This window comes from Phragmites australis, chromosome 6 (assembly GCF_958298935.1).
Source record: "Phragmites australis chromosome 6, lpPhrAust1.1, whole genome shotgun sequence".
In the NCBI taxonomy this organism is placed as follows: domain Eukaryota; kingdom Viridiplantae; phylum Streptophyta; class Magnoliopsida; order Poales; family Poaceae; genus Phragmites; species Phragmites australis.
The window spans coordinates 45,328,087-45,343,500 of NC_084926.1; the positions used below are offsets into that span (position 1 = coordinate 45,328,087).

Consider the following 15,414-nt stretch of genomic DNA (forward strand, 5'->3'; position numbering starts at 1 on the left):
TCGAGACTCTCTCTTCACTCATCCCTTATGGATTTCTCTTCTTTCATGAGGCTTTCTAATGTTCTTTTCTAAGACGATAATAAAGATGGATTTACGAGTCAATAGTTGGGCTGCAAACGGAAGGCACAAGTCAAACATTGGGCCCAATAGTGGCCCACTTATAGCCCAGCCCAACCCAGCCCAGGACCACCCACCCTTCTTCTCTTCTCCTTTCGCAGGTCACAAAAGCCAGGAACAGGAAGAGAGAGAACCCTAACGCCGCCGCCTGTATAAAAACTGAACTCGTCTCTTTCGCGCCCTCCTCTCCCCCGCCGCCGCACCTCCTCCTCTCGCACAGGCACAGCCACCGGCGAAGATGAAGACGATCCTGGCTTCGGAGACGATGGATATCCCCGAGGGGGTGACGGTGAAGGTGGCGGCGAAGGTGGTGACGGTGGAGGGGCCGCGCGGGAAGCTGACCCGCAACTTCAAGCACCTCAACCTCGACTTCCAGCTCCAGGAGAATGGGCGCAAGCTCAAGGTCGACGCCTGGTTCGGCACCCGCCGCACCATGGCCGCCATCCGCACCGCCATCTCCCACGTCCAGAACCTCATCACCGGCGTCACCAAGGGCTACCGCTACAAGATGCGCTTCGTCTACGCCCACTTCCCAATCAACGCCTCCATCACCAACAGCAGCACCGCCATTGAGATCAGAAACTTCCTTGGAGAGAAGAAGGTAAAACCGTCCGTCCTGTACCATCCTTCGTCTTCTTCTTCCCTTCTTTTTTTTGGGGGGGGGGGGGGGGGGCAGGGGGCGATTTGACTAGTTAAAGACTGCATTTTTTACGCGGTACGACTTGTTAAGTGTTGAAATGTGCGCAGTATCATCTCTCTTTGCGATGGACCTGATGAATTCACGAGGGTTTGAATTTGCTGATCCAAATTAATGCTAGCTAATGCTTAGACTGCTTGTAGGCTTAACAGAATAGGGAGATTACTGATAATGCTGATGCTGTACAACATAATGTGAATCACTGCCGGTGTTATGGTACCTAACTGTCTATGACGATTGATAGAGCACCTCCTGACATACTGCATGCTCCAATTTGTGACCTAGTTGCATTCTTTAGATTCTTGTGCATGAGCTCTACAATAAAATCTCTCTTCTGCTATGGCATTGTATCTTTGTGCCTTGCTCTATGTGTTTTTATCTGTGGCGTTTCTCCTAGGTGTGACGTGTAGCTTTCATATCATGCAATTGTATGATTGGAATGAAATGTTTTGAGATTCTTTGTTTCCTTGCATAGGTGAGGAAGGTTGATATGCTTGAAGGTGTGACGATTTTGCGTTCTGAGAAGGTCAAGGATGAGCTCGTTCTTGATGGCAATGATATTGAGCTTGTCTCTCGCTCTGCTGCTCTCATAAACCAGGTTAGAGTCCTTGGATCACTGTTTCTTTTACTGCATTGTATGAGTGTACACCATGTTTTAGCCTTTGACCTGTGAACCTTCAGCTACTCACTCCTTATCATATTGTAAAGATTTGATAATTTAGAACTCCACTCCATAATGGAGTGGGACATTCCATCTCCATATATCAACTTCAGCATGATATTGCTCCTCTGAATGTTGATTTCGTACCATGTATTTTCCACAATTGCGGTTGAGTTTGTGCATGTTTATCGTAGTTAATATTTCAGTCCTACATGAAAACTAAGTGTATAATTCAATCTAATAACTTGACATGATCAATCATATTTTCTTGGATGATGTTTACCCTTTTGTGACAAGCACTTTCATCGTAAACCAAGTTCCTGTTTCTCTTTTATACAGAAATGCCACGTCAAGAACAAGGATATCAGGAAGTTCTTGGATGGTATCTATGTGAGTGACAAGGGCCGCATCTCTGATGAGCAGTGAGCTGCATTCTCCTCCTAGCTGCTAGCAAAAGCTGTGTTTGAGAGAGTTGAGATCAACCTTTTTGTATCTTGTTTTTGAGCAAACTAGAACTTCACAAGTTCGTTGGGTACTGAAATTTTGTACTGTTTAGGATGTTATGGAATTGGAGGTGGTCCTATGCTATCAGTATTTTTTGTGAGAATATTTCTGTGTTTACCATCCCTATGTCTACCTTCCCTGGCTGGAAGACATTGATGTTTGACTGTTTGTCTCATTGTCCGTGTGATTTTATTTTATTGTAAAATCAAAATGGGAGTATATTTACAGTGAATGATTATCTTTGGTGATGTGGACTTGTATGTCTACGCAGCAATTCATACATTCTGCTGGCAATCGACATGGATGGTCTGTAGTTAAAACCAAAAATCCAATCTGCTTTCCTGCAGAGAATTTATACCTTAGCTGATGGCTGATGCCTTGCTCACGACAGGCTCTGGTAAATGGATTAATGGATGGACACGGAGCAGAAGATAAAATGTGCCTTGGATCAACAGAGGACAAAATCTCAAATCGAGCACCGAACCGATATGAAGTGGAACGAAATGAGCAAAAGGTTCATATACCATCGTTCCAGGTGCCATAGCCAGATTTCCTGTGCTTTGTATGCATGGACGTACTGCTGGGACGATACGAGATTAGGAGGGTAGATGCCTTGTTCGTCAGCAGCAGGAACACGCACGTCACGTAGAGTTCCAGACAGATACGTCTGGGAAACAGAAACAATGTAAGCTAAGCTTCTATCACAGTGATTCCCTTGACCATTTGCATCTTTATACTCCCATGCATTCCCCTGGCTGCTGCCTGCAGGAATGCCGAGAACCTGATGATGGTACTTAAAGGCAGCAGCTGCATGCGTGCGCCTCAGCAATGGCGAAAAAGGTGAACAACTATTTCATTTTTTCTTAAGGGGACAACTATTTCATTTGACCAGCATATAAATTTGTTACACAGCATCTGGTGCTCTCAATTATCCTTTAGTGCCCTTGTTCTTATTCCAACATCTGAATGCCACTAGGCACCATTTGTCATGCACTTTAATTTGTACCATTCCCCAATTCATCGAAGGTCAGGTCATGTCAGGAGGCTGCTGTGCCGTCTACCCTCCTCCTCCAGTGGATCCTGATAACGAATCAAAATGTTCCAGTAATCAAATACATCACCTGGAGGTAAAATGTACATATGCTTTTATGTATATAAGCTAGTTAGTATCAAAATGTTTGTATGCTAGCCTTGTCACTCACACCTGTAGGCTTGCATTGCAGAGAATGGGGTGGATGGAGACGCTCAAGCCGATGCTCGCAATGCTGGCCTTTGATGCGCTCTTTGCCATCATGACTGCGATGATCAAGAAGGCGCTGGCTGATGGGCTGAATCATGTTGTTCTTATCGCACTGCGCCAATTCGTCGCAGCGGTCTTCCTGGCACCAATTGCCTACTTCAAAGAAAGGTAGGCTTGTGAGAATTGAGAAAGAAAAGGTTGATGGATATTTCTTTAGGGTTACATCATAAGCATCTCCAGTGACACGTCAGAATGCTAAACATTCTACGATGATATGTTGTTTCGTGAATCGTGATATTTTCAGTAGCTCCTCAATTTAACTGAATTTTTTTGCTAAATTATTTTCAGTAGCTTCTCGATTCATCGGAGAAGCTGCTGCTAAATTGAAGCTGTGTAACATATGATTTTTGTTGCAACTTGAAAAGTGTGTCTGTCTTCCTTGATGCTTCAACTTCGAAATGTGTCCATAAAAATCACTGTCTGTCTTTCAGCATCTGGAAATCCGTCAGTAACAAGTTGTCTCCTGCTCGATGTTTTATTTAACTTGATTCCAGGAATGCAAGGCCAAGATTCACAAAGGAGATCTTCGCCTACTTTTTCATGAGCGCGTTACTCGGGTAGACTCGCTGGATCTAGTTAAGTGCAATGCAAAGAACAGAGCAACTTTAGAGCATTCTGAATTTCTGATTGAAGTTGTTTTCTTTTGGTCTGGATGTGTATATAATTATAGGGCACTGTTAGCTCAGTACCTGTTCTTCCTGGGGTTGAGCTACACCACTGCAACACTGACTGCAACATTCTCCAACATGACTCCGGTGTTCACCTTCTTGATCGCTGTCCCTCTCCGGTCGATTTCTTGTTCTCCTTAAAATCTTGGTGTTTCATTATTATTCGTCAATAATTGTTCATCAACAAGTAAAATATTGTCAGACTAAAGCAGTCAGGCTAGATTTTCTAATCAATTTTCCAAGTTCTTCTTTCCTGAACTGAAAGTCTTTGAATTTTGTAAATGTAATCGATAGGTTGGAGACAGCAGATGTGAGGAGCAAGGCAGGGCTGGCAAAGATCATTGGAACACTGGTATCGGTCGGTGGTGCGACGCTGCTGAGCCTCTACAAGGGCGCCGCCCTGACCCACACAGCAGCATCGTCATCGCCATCTTCAGCCCAGGAGCACGGTGGGAATGGCGTCATCAGCAAGCGGAGGTGGATGCTCGGTTCGGCGCTGCTGCTGACCAACTGCGTCACCTTCTCCTTCTGGATGCTGCTCCAGGGGAAGCTCACCAAGAAGTACCCCGCCGTGGTCTCCAGCACGGCGTTCATGGCGCTGTTCAGCTCGCTGCAGGCGGCGGCGCTGGCGCTGACGACCCAGAGGCGCCTCTCCGTGTGGGTGCTCCGAGGAAGCGTGCAGATCACAGCTGTGATTTTCGCAGTAAGATAACCTCCGTCCAGCTCGGCAGTATTAAATGGTTTTATTAGTTGTCATGATTTGCAGCTCAAGTTTTGATACATCCTAGGCTTAAAGCTTACTACTTTGCCGTCCAAATTTTATTTTTTTTCATGTATCGAATTTTAAATTTTCCGTAGCGATTTTATTTACTATCAGGCAAGGGTCCAGAAAATATTGAGCTGACCGACCAGGTCAACATGTGACTCGCTCTGACTCTGTCTGAAAATTGAAATTGGCAATTGGAAGCGCAGCCACTCCGTAACTGGTCGACAGACCGAGCAGATACTGCAGCCACCCTAAAACGACCTCCAATTCATGGCCGTCGCCGCCTCAGTGGCTCCGGGAAGCGATGCCTTTTGCGGGACTGCGCTGCGGCGGTCGGCGGAGGGGCCGCCCTGCCCCTCTCTCTCTCTGTCTACGGGAGGTCAGAAAGTCGAACTAGAAGTAGATGAGTATCGAATGGAAAATTCTTTTTTTTTTTAATTCCAAAGTAGAATACTACTGTCTAAGCGAATTCTCCATATTTTCTTATCATATTAGATTTCCGGGTGTGTTGATTGATGCATAAAGTTTAATATGGTATCAGGATTAGATGTTTGAGTTTGAGTTCTGACGGACATAATTAAATAAAAAATTACAACTGACTCATATTTCCATGTCTGAAATTTGAAGGAGTCTTCATGTGAGAGAGAGTGATTTTTACTCATCAGCTTAGACTTTTAAATGAATTATTTGGTATATACAGCTTAATAACTACTATCACATGCTATGTATGTTGATGAACTACTTTTATTTAGCTGAAATGGATTATTGCTGTAAGCAAACCTAGTTCACAAGGAATTTTCTTTCAGAGTAAAATTTAAAAATCTACAACTATTTTGATATATATTAAAAAATATATAACTTTTAGTGCGTATATAAAAAACCTACAACTATTTTGATACGTGTTGCAAAAAATAATTGTAGATTTTTTTTCTACAATATATGTCAAAATAGTTGTAGCTTTTTAAATTTTACTCTTTCTTTGGACACAGTACTGTAGTAGCGTCCAACTCTCTCTGGACCTCAGAAATGGCATTGCTTCTGTTTCAGTAGCAGGGAATGATTATCAAGTAGACTAATTCAGATCCTGGCGCAGCTAGCGTGCTGGGATTCCACTGAAACTTTCTTTGCTCTCTACAGGGAGTGGGAGTCTCAGGGATAGGCTATGTGCTGATGACCTGGTGCATCCACAAGAGAGGGCCGGTGTTCGCAGCAGGCTTCATGCCTCTCATCCAAATCATGGCTGCCGTCATCGACCTATTCATCCTCCATGAACAACTTTACCTTGGAAGGTAGCTATCGCCACCCCTCCTTTACCCATTGCCTCTTTTACTTCATTAAAAGACAACTGTCTCTGTAGCGATGGTAAATATGCACAATTAGCCAAACAACTTTGATATTGTTGGTATTCACACATACACTTGATAGCTTTTCATAACACGTCATGATTTAGGCCCCGTTTGGTTGCAAGAAACGTTTCAGATTCTCTGGTGATTCTCTAGAATCCCTACCAAACGCACCAAAACGTGAAACGTTTCACCTTGAATCACCTGAAACGTTTCTCATTTTTAACACTACGAGGAGAATCATCTAAAATGGTGTTTCACCCGTTTCTAGAATCACTCAGGTCATTTTTCTTCAAGAATCCGAATCCAGAATCCCTGCCAAACGTTTTCAGAAAATTGAGGGTGACCAGAGAAACGTTTTCAGGGAGAATCTGAAACCGAAACGTTTCTGGGAGAATCTGGAGCCCTGCCAAACGAGCCCTTAGTCTGGAAAAAAGATCAAGGATAGATCTCATCTGGTGACAAGGGCACAAAATTTTTTACTGGAATAGAAATCATTGCACTGTCAACTAGCATCGACAATGGACGGACTAAGAATTGACATATTGCTCAAAGCTTCCAAGTGTAAACAACTATTAGCCAAAAGACAAATTCATTTCAAGACCGAGCACTTTGGTAACAAGAACAACAAAGTGGGACACATCAAAAGTCACCACCTTTCTTCTTCTTTGTCCCTGCAGTGCGGTTGGTGCTGCACTTGTCATTGCAGGCCTCTACCTTCTTCTCTGGGGGAAGACCAAGGATGCCGCACCCACAGCTTTGTCAGCCCAAGGACTGGAACAAGAGGACAAGGAGAAGCAAGTAAACTTGTGATTTGTGAGGCATACCAAGGACAATCTTGGCAGTTAGTCCTAATCCTTGGAATGCCAAAAAACACCTGAAGTGTTGCTACCATCTGCTATAATCTATGTCCGACGTTACTACTACGTACACCTTTACATGAATAATAATTCACTGTCAAGCTTTTATATCATTGTAACTGCGCCTTCCTCGCCTTCAGCTTTTAACAGTATAAACCTACGCGCTCAATGATCGCGATAGCACGCCTCAATAGTTCTTTACCGACATCAACCGAAATGCAGATACTAATCCTATTTTGCCACTGATTGTGCAGGACCACAGGCATGTTAGAATTATCATGGGCTTGGCCTAGTTTATTTTGTGGATAATTCTCAAAATGCTCAATAAGCAAAGTGAATGTGATATTTAATCTCACGTGTGCTAGTAGAGGTGGAGAGAGATCAATTTAAAAGTTGTATCGTCCATCCCACTAGTTAGCACATGTAGATGTATAAGGAGAACACACATGTGCGTACTTGCCTTGCCGTGGCCGAGGTGAAGGGCGCAGGCGTATGACATATGTGTGAATAGTTCACTTAAATTCGGTCCAATTGCTTACGTAGGTGTAACATTCTTTTGTGGTTTTATTTTCTTTATTGCTTGGAAAAGGGACAGTACAGTTGCATACGAAAATTGTATCGGTTAAGAGTCCGATCGTGGCACGTAACAGAGTTCAATCATAGCACAAGGACAATTAATTAGGGTTTTATCTATTCATCTCTGCTACGTAGGTCTTCAGAACTCGTCGTCCTTGCGATCATACACTAGGAGAAAGTCTTTTAGAAAGCACTTTATGTGATTGCTTGTGATCTGTTTTTATCTAAGAATTAAATTAAATCTAAAAGCACGCTTATTTTCAAGCTGCTCAAGCTTGAAATGATGATTCTGTACCGATATGTCTTCTTTTTTTTTCCTGTCCTGTGTTGTGTAGTAGCAGTGCACTTGTCCATCAGGTGCAGATGCTGATCAACCTTAAGGATATTGCTTTTGCCAGTAATTCTTTAGGTCCTTGCTCACTCCTGAAACTCAGATTTATGTATGGTCTTGTCTAATCAAACGACGCATGCATGGTGTGATCGTCTGTCGGCAGCTCTTGTTGCATTTCTTCCAACAGTTCTAGCAGCTGCAGATACCGGTGCAACTTGGAGAACGAGTACCTGTGGGTGAGGAAAAATAGCTATCACACTCGCACACAGGTGAGCACTCCAATACCTCTTGTAGTAGGCGAGGACTAATCCACATACACACCAGCTGATTGTGCAACCAGGAGGGGGCCTTCTAAAGCTTTTCTCAGGAATATTTAATAAGCTCAGTGCCTCAAACTTTTTCATCAATTTCTTGGCATCTTACGCAGATCTTTGGGGAACCAAAAAAAGAAATGTTAGTGCTGGGCTGAATCACGATATTTTAGTTTCACATTTGCGTTGCAATTTGATCCTGAGTGTCTCCCAATTTGCGATTTCCAGATGAATATATGTAGTTTCATCTGGAGAGCAATTAGGTATGCTCATAGCATTTGCTTTTTGTTCGGATGAATGAGAGCCGTCGCTTTTCAGAGACATCGGTAAGTGGAAGTGCAGGCCTATATATAAGTCCATGACTAGATCTTTGCCAAATCAATCCATCATCTTCCATCACATTGACACAATCATAATGTGGGGGATGGAACATATCATTGAGTGGAGACCAGTGATCGGAATGCTGGTCTTCAGCCTTATCTCTGCTGTGATGACAGCGTTGGTCAAGAAGGCGCTCGAAGAAGGGCTCAACACCCTGGTCCTCATCACACTCCGGCAGTTGGTGGCAACCGTGTTCCTTGCACCGATAGCCTATTTCAAAGAACGGTACATGCATGTCTCTAGTCTTGTCAGAAAACACCATTTTTTTTGGTGGTTTCAAGTAACTGATGCTAACTGCAACGTATGGTACTGTTCTCTGTGTTGTTCTTACCTTTTCAGGAACACAAGGCCTAAGCTAACACTGGAGATCTTTGTCTACCACTTCTTCAGTGCAGTGCTTGGGTACAACAAAGACATATGCTTGTCACTGATATCTTGCCTTTCGAGAATGACCTTATATACCTGATGATTCTTATTCTTGATGTGCAGTGCTGCGCTCTCGCAGTACACCTTCTTCTACGGGCTGAAGTTGACGACTGCGACATTCGCCATAACATTCTCCAACTTGGCTCCTGTCGTCACCTTCCTGATCTCCATAGTATTACGGTACGTCCTGATCAAGTCACTTTTATCAGTCACCTTCAGTCTGAAACACCCAGTAAGAGTGCATGTATATGTATGCTTCAGGGAGGAATCACTCAACATGAAGAGCAAGGCAGGAGCTGCAAAGATCCTTGGGACGCTCACGTCGCTCGGAGGCACGCTGCTACTGAGTCTCTACAAGGGTGTGGCCGTGACACACCAGACCACCGCTGCTGCACTAAGCTCAGCTCACCATACAGCAGCAGCACCTGCTTCCTCTGAAGATAACGACAAGAAGAGCTGGATGCTGGGAACTGTAGTATTACTGGCAAACTGCATGTGCTTCTCCTTCTGGCTGCTGCTGCAAGCCAGGCTGACAAAGAAGTACCCGGCGCTATACTCCAGCACCACCTTCATGTTCTTCCTCAGCACACTGCAGGCCGGAGCACTGACGGTGACGATGGAGAGGCACGCATCGATGTGGATTGTGACAAGGAAGTTGGAGATCATCACAATCTTGTATTCGGTACGATATCATCTGAACTTTACACTACTTACTTAGGCAAAAGAAAGGTTCCAGTTATTATTCCTAACTAGTCACACTCCAGTATGGATGACACGATCCACCATGATGGCTATTATTTAACAAAATAACGTCAAAGTAGGTTTTGGAAAGCGGTAAATGCAAGAACTCTAAGTGCCACAGAAATGGTAGCATAGTACTGAGCACAGTTTGTCCAAAATTAGGAAATACTAGTGAAACTTTTGTCCTTAGTATATTGCACTAACCCATTTTTAACAGATAACTCAATTCTGCAATAGGGTAAGCTCAAAACTGTTAATTCCTCTGATCCACATTAACTTTTCGTGTTAGGCATCATCATTTTCTTGATATACAAGACAAGACCGTCAAACTAAATTGCAGATGTTCTAGGGAAATGTACCATGTATGGGCTATGCAGGTTGATATATAGTAAATCAAGCTCAGAAAATAAAATAACTCTTTGAAACACAGCAAATAATTGGTTGCATATGGTATAGGGAATCATGGCGTCTGGAGCGGGCTACCTGATAATGACCTGGTGTGTCCAGAAGAGAGGTCCAGTTTTCACTGCTGCCTTCATCCCCATCATTCAGATCATTGTAGCCATCATTGATTTCTTCTTCCTCCATGAGCAGCTCTATCTTGGCAGGTAATAATCTTTTCTTATAAATGCATCTGGCCTACTCCTTACCTCGCAAAAGAAAAAAATAAGCACCCCTTACAGCAAGCTAGTTCAGTTCATGTCTGTCCGTCTGTACGATAGTTTCAGTTTCAATTTCTGTCCGTCTGTATTTCTGAAGACCTTACATTTCATTCTTACATGCAGCGATTATTGTCATTACCAAATTAAGTTTCACTCTTGTCATATTAGTGTTAAATATGGATATCCTTTAGGCAGAACTCCTGCCATTGCCACACAAAAAAAGAAGATATGGATATCCTGGTTTCTCACTGGAATGTTCTGGCCCAATTTAAATTAAGTTTCGTCTAAACAATTCAGTTGCACTGAGTATTCATCTACATGCGTGACAAAAGTTATTGTTTGACAGCGTACTAGGATCCGTGCTGATGATATTTGGACTCTATCTTCTGCTGTGGGGAAAGAAGAAGGATGCCTCGGTATGTTGTACTAACAAACAGGTGGACGAAGAGGCCGACAGCAAGGATCGGAGCAGCAAGCAGTGAAATCATAAGGAACACTATATGTTCGTTTCAAAAAAAAAAGAAAAAAGAAAGAGGAACACTATATATGTTTACAGTATCCAATACTGTATCTCAGAATATATCTTTTCTCCTAATTTTTTCCCAGCTAGCAGCTAGTATATGGAAATGGAACACCATGTGCAACTGCTCCCTTCTATCAAAATATAAGCTACATTATGGAAAGATCAAGTCACACTGTTATCAAAATATATCTTTATAGGTGTTTAGATTTGCAATATATGAAAATGACATATATAGACTCTTCTTGAAAATTTCTTATATATAAAATTATAGTTTTTCTTGGGTTCTAAACCATATATTGCTGCATGCGTGCTGAAAAGAAGATGATGGCATCAGTAAATATAAGTATTAGTGCAAGAAGGGATAAAGAGAATTCAGAATCGATGGACGGATGCTCATTTCGCAAACTTGCATTGCTAGCTCTTGGAACTTTATTCCATGTCATTGTCATGCAAATACATTACTCACTAAATTTGGAAAAAGAAGAACACATGTACCAAAAATAGCATGTAGTTGAAATTTCCTCGTGGTGGTCCATGGATGCTCGCATGTTGAAGCATTCAACGCTGGAACCGATAGTCACTTGCTAAACGAGGAAGAAGATCGAAGAAGAGGAGGTCTCCATGCACTGCATATACTTCTTCGATCCCATGCATGCATGCATGCACATCTTCTCGCTCGTCCATCTCCACCTCTCCCGGCCCTTAACTGCATCCTGCTCGCCCGCTGCAATTATAAATTCGTAGCTTCCATTCCAATGCGTCTCTCTTTAATTCTCTCTCTGCACCATCTCTCTTCCTCGATCTCGCTGGCGCCCAGCGTATGATCGACGACGTACGTACAAGAAGCAGCGCGAGCGTACGCGACGCAACGATCCATTGATCGATCGATCGAGACAGACAGACACAAGCTAGCTAGGCTAGGCACGTACCAATCGCAATCGCAATGGAGATGACTGGTGACTGTGTGTTCACGACGTCGCTCTGCCTCGCCATCCTCCTCTTGGTGAGCATTAATGCACCGGCGCAGGCGGCGGAGTTCGCGCCTACGGAGGAGTGCGCGAACCCGGTGAGCGTCGAGACCGCGTGCCACGGCGCGTCGGAGACGCACTCGGCCGTGGCCTACGAGCACTGCGTGGCGTCGCTGGCGGCCGACCCGCGCAGCAAGGAGGCCGGCGACATGCACGGCCTGGCCGTGCTCGCTACCAAGCTCGCCATCGACCACGCCGCCAGCACCGAGTCCAAGATCGACGACCTCGCCGAGCTCGAGGACTCGCCGCAAGCGCGCGCTCGCTTCAACCACTGCCTCGATCAGTACGGCGGCGCCGCCGACCTCCTCCGCGATGCCCTCGACAACCTCCAGTCGCACATCTACGGCAAGGCCATCGAGCAACTCGCCGCCGCGCTCGGCGCCTCCGAGAGCTGCGAGGACGCCTGGAAGGGCGAGGAGCGCATCCCCGTCGCCGGTCACGACAGGGAGTACGGACGGATGGCGCACATCGCCCTCGGTTTCACCCACGCCGCCGCATGATCTCAATCATCCATCATCCCCAGATCGACACGCACGTCCCAGATCCATCCATCGATACATATATAGATATGATTGATCTCTTCTTGTTCATCTGGTGTTTCTTCCATGTTTTGATTTGAGTTGTGTACGTTAGGGGGGGGGGGGTGTTGTGTTGCATGCCTTTCGATGCATGTGTTCCCAGCAACATTATTAATTGTAGTCCGTTTACGCTTTCTTTGTGTGTGTGTGCGTGTGCTGTTGATTAATTGTTGTAGGGCTTCATCAGATGAAGGGAAAAGAAGGAATAAAAAAGCTTAATTTACTCTGCATTTTATTTGGTTCTGTTTTCTTCTTCACATGCATGATGTTGAGCCATGTTTCAGGTCAACATTACATTCGCAATTTCATACTGCTAGCCCTTGATGAAATTCACCCAGGAAATAGAGAGTTTCATGTTCAAATAATCAGGTAAAAGTAATGTGCTCCATACAACTTAATGATCAGATAAGGAATGGCAGAACAAAACATCTTTCAGAGTGAGGTGACAAACAAATGGGAGGCTGGTGAAGTACTAGCTGTCAGCAGATTTTCTCTCATTAATTCTCAGAATCCCCAGAGTCTGCAACGAACCAAAACAGTGGAGAAAGAAGAGTGATTCCAACTTGGCAATTTGGCATGCCAGAAAACTTGAACACTCTGTCTTTGTTTTCCTTGGAAGAACACAAGTATTCACAAATCACATGAACGAAGCCTTTTATTTATTATTTGATCTTGACTGATCCTAAAAAATGATCGATTTACCCATGGATCTGTGCCTAAAATGTGCAAACCTCAATCCTGTAACACCACCACCACAGCAACAGGGAAACTTGGTTTTCGAGTACAGCCTGAAAAATAATAATTTTGACCCAGAAACCTTACAAAGAATCTTTTCAATGTCGAATGGTATTTGCCTGGCAAGGACAAGAAGAGTAGTGCACAACAAACTTGCCTTACCATTCGGTTTCAATCCGACCCTGCTGAGTTGCAAGTTGCAACCATCAGCAACAAACAGGTTGCTTGCATTACACACTTGAGGCACCAGGGACGACAAAGCACCAAGCACATGACAGTACCTTTCTCCCCCTTCCGATTGATTCTTGGAACCATCGTAGAAATGGATGCTACAAGATGATGAAATCAAGCACCAAATCAACACGGCGAATACAAACAAAGAAGAAGCAAGTTTTCTTTTCTTATCAGTGTTGTCGCTTGTCACACACAACACATAACTTGCCAAACTATTTCCTATCCTAGTTCCTCCACTGTATGTATATATCGGGCCTCAGAGTCCAGCAAAGGCTCTCAGCACAGTTTCCAGCCGAACAAAGCAATACCATTATACCACAATATGTCGCCTTCCAAGCTCATAATTCCTTTCTTCCTCTTGTTAATTCTCTTCCTTCAACTGTGTCCCTCGCCTTCGGTGGCCGATATCATAGCCGATACATGCGAAAGATGCAGCAATAGCAATCCAAAGGTGAACTACACCCTGTGCGTTACATCGCTTTCGGAGAAGCCCGAGAGCAGTGAGGCAGACGTCCACGAGCTTGCAACGATTTCAGCTAAGTTGGTCAGATCAGGTGTGGTGAGCATGGAATCCAAGATGACTGAGCTAAGCAGGAACGAAACGGAGGGGTCTCCCAGAAGGTCCTGTTTGGAGGCATGCGTGGCAGTGTTCCACAACTCATTGTACGACCTCGACAACTCGATTGGAGCGATCGAGGAGAGAAGGTACGCTGATGCAAAGACGTTGATGAGCGCCACCATTGATGCACCAGTAACTTGTGAGGATGAGTTTGAGGAACAGGGCTTGGAGCCACCGATGAAAGAGGAGAGTAAACACTTATTTCAACAGGCCGTCATCTCCCTTGCCATTATTTCCCTCCTGTGATCAGTTGCTCCCTGACTGCAACTATATATTGTTATTGTAGTCCATATTCAAATATGCAGTCTGTTATAATAGCTTCTTTTGTGGAATCATAATCGTGCTTGCGAGAATCTAGTAGTACGTATAAGAAAATGGCTTGCTGTTTGGAATGGAATATATTCATGTATGAAGCTATGATATATCGCCGTGCTTGTATGGAACTAAAAGAAGGGTCAGATCGAGTTCGTACTTATCCTGGTAGCTAGTTAGCTGCTTGACCATACCTATATTAATCGTGTTTTTTTTTTGTCAAATTGCAACTGGGTGGTAAAGCAAGGTACGCATTAGCGCAGGTGGCAAAAATATGGAACCATTGGCAGGCATGTACCAGTCAATCAATATAGCAAGTGCCAAGTGGTGTGGTGTGGATGCTCACTCTGACGTCTAGAGCAAATTTAGCAATGCGAAGTATATATCTTTGTGTCCATGATTGATTTATATAAGCAGGAGCAGCTAAAGAATGATTAAGGCTAGCAAACTAAGGGAGTGAATAAGCATGCAGGATCGGAGGCAGGCCAGACCAGGGCAGGGGAATAAAAAAGTAAGCATGGAACTAAGCTAAAAATTGTCGCTGCAGTTGAATCGAGAACGGAGGAGCAGCAAAAAAAAAAAAAAAAAAAAAAAAGCAAACATAGTGTCGCCGCAGAATCAAAGATGGGATTTTGACGGCGGGCGGAGTGGCAAGGGAATCGACTCACCGGAGAAGGGAGGGACGCGATCGAGGTGGAAGATGAAGCTCTGACGGTGGCAGAGAAGCAGAGGGAGTGACGAACGAGCTGACAGTGGCAGAAAGTATGATGCGCCCGCCTCCTTGCATGCATATCGCATTTGGCATTATCTTATTTTTTGCGCCCTCCCAACAAGGAAAGGAAAGATAAAACCCAACGTGCCGAGTGAGATATCTGCCTGACCCCAGGCCCGTAGACAATTGCCTGCCTGGCCACCATCACAAAGCAGCTTTACTTCACTCATGAATAATACTCCTAGAGAGTAATACTATTGCATGCCATGGCTGGATGGATGCTCCACAATCAAGAGTTGAAGTAGAAAAGGATTGCTTCTTTCATTTGT

At 44.3% G+C, this 15,414-nt stretch overlaps 5 protein-coding genes across 5 annotated transcripts; 4 read left to right on the top strand and 1 right to left on the bottom strand.

Annotated features, from left to right (window-relative positions):
- The first annotated feature begins 123 nt into the window (after window positions 1-123).
- Window positions 124-2,084, top strand: LOC133922877 (large ribosomal subunit protein uL6). Its single transcript, XM_062368403.1, has 3 exons — window positions 124-718; window positions 1,290-1,412; window positions 1,815-2,084. The coding sequence occupies exons 1-3, from the start codon at window positions 356-358 to the stop codon at window positions 1,899-1,901; spliced, it is 573 nt and encodes a 190-aa protein (XP_062224387.1). The 5' UTR covers window positions 124-355; the 3' UTR covers window positions 1,902-2,084.
- A 600-nt stretch (window positions 2,085-2,684) lies between these two features.
- LOC133922878 (WAT1-related protein At3g30340-like) lies at window positions 2,685-11,028 on the top strand. The gene is made up of 12 exons (XM_062368404.1): window positions 2,685-2,819; window positions 3,011-3,106; window positions 3,203-3,387; window positions 3,774-3,836; window positions 3,950-4,066; window positions 4,242-4,650; window positions 5,851-6,002; window positions 8,855-8,917; window positions 9,005-9,121; window positions 9,203-9,623; window positions 10,139-10,290; window positions 10,691-11,028. Exons 1-12 carry the CDS (start codon window positions 2,808-2,810, stop codon window positions 10,824-10,826), a joined length of 1,923 nt encoding a protein of 640 aa, XP_062224388.1. The 5' UTR covers window positions 2,685-2,807; the 3' UTR covers window positions 10,827-11,028.
- Window positions 11,029-11,676: 648 nt separating this feature from the next.
- Window positions 11,677-12,657, top strand: LOC133920742 (pectinesterase inhibitor 12-like). The gene has a single exon (XM_062365335.1). The coding sequence runs from the start codon at window positions 11,811-11,813 to the stop codon at window positions 12,393-12,395; it is 585 nt and encodes a 194-aa protein (XP_062221319.1). The 5' UTR covers window positions 11,677-11,810; the 3' UTR covers window positions 12,396-12,657.
- A 249-nt stretch (window positions 12,658-12,906) lies between these two features.
- LOC133922882 (uncharacterized) lies at window positions 12,907-15,259 on the bottom strand. Its single transcript, XM_062368407.1, has 3 exons — window positions 15,042-15,259; window positions 13,371-13,537; window positions 12,907-13,261 (listed from the first exon to the last, which is right to left on the bottom strand). Exons 1-3 carry the CDS (start codon window positions 15,176-15,178, stop codon window positions 13,206-13,208), a joined length of 360 nt encoding a protein of 119 aa, XP_062224391.1. The 5' UTR covers window positions 15,179-15,259; the 3' UTR covers window positions 12,907-13,205.
- LOC133922881 (pectinesterase inhibitor 12-like) lies at window positions 13,627-14,307 on the top strand. Its single transcript, XM_062368406.1, has one exon. It carries the CDS (start codon window positions 13,765-13,767, stop codon window positions 14,305-14,307), a length of 543 nt encoding a protein of 180 aa, XP_062224390.1. The 5' UTR covers window positions 13,627-13,764.
- Window positions 15,260-15,414: the final 155 nt, after the last annotated feature.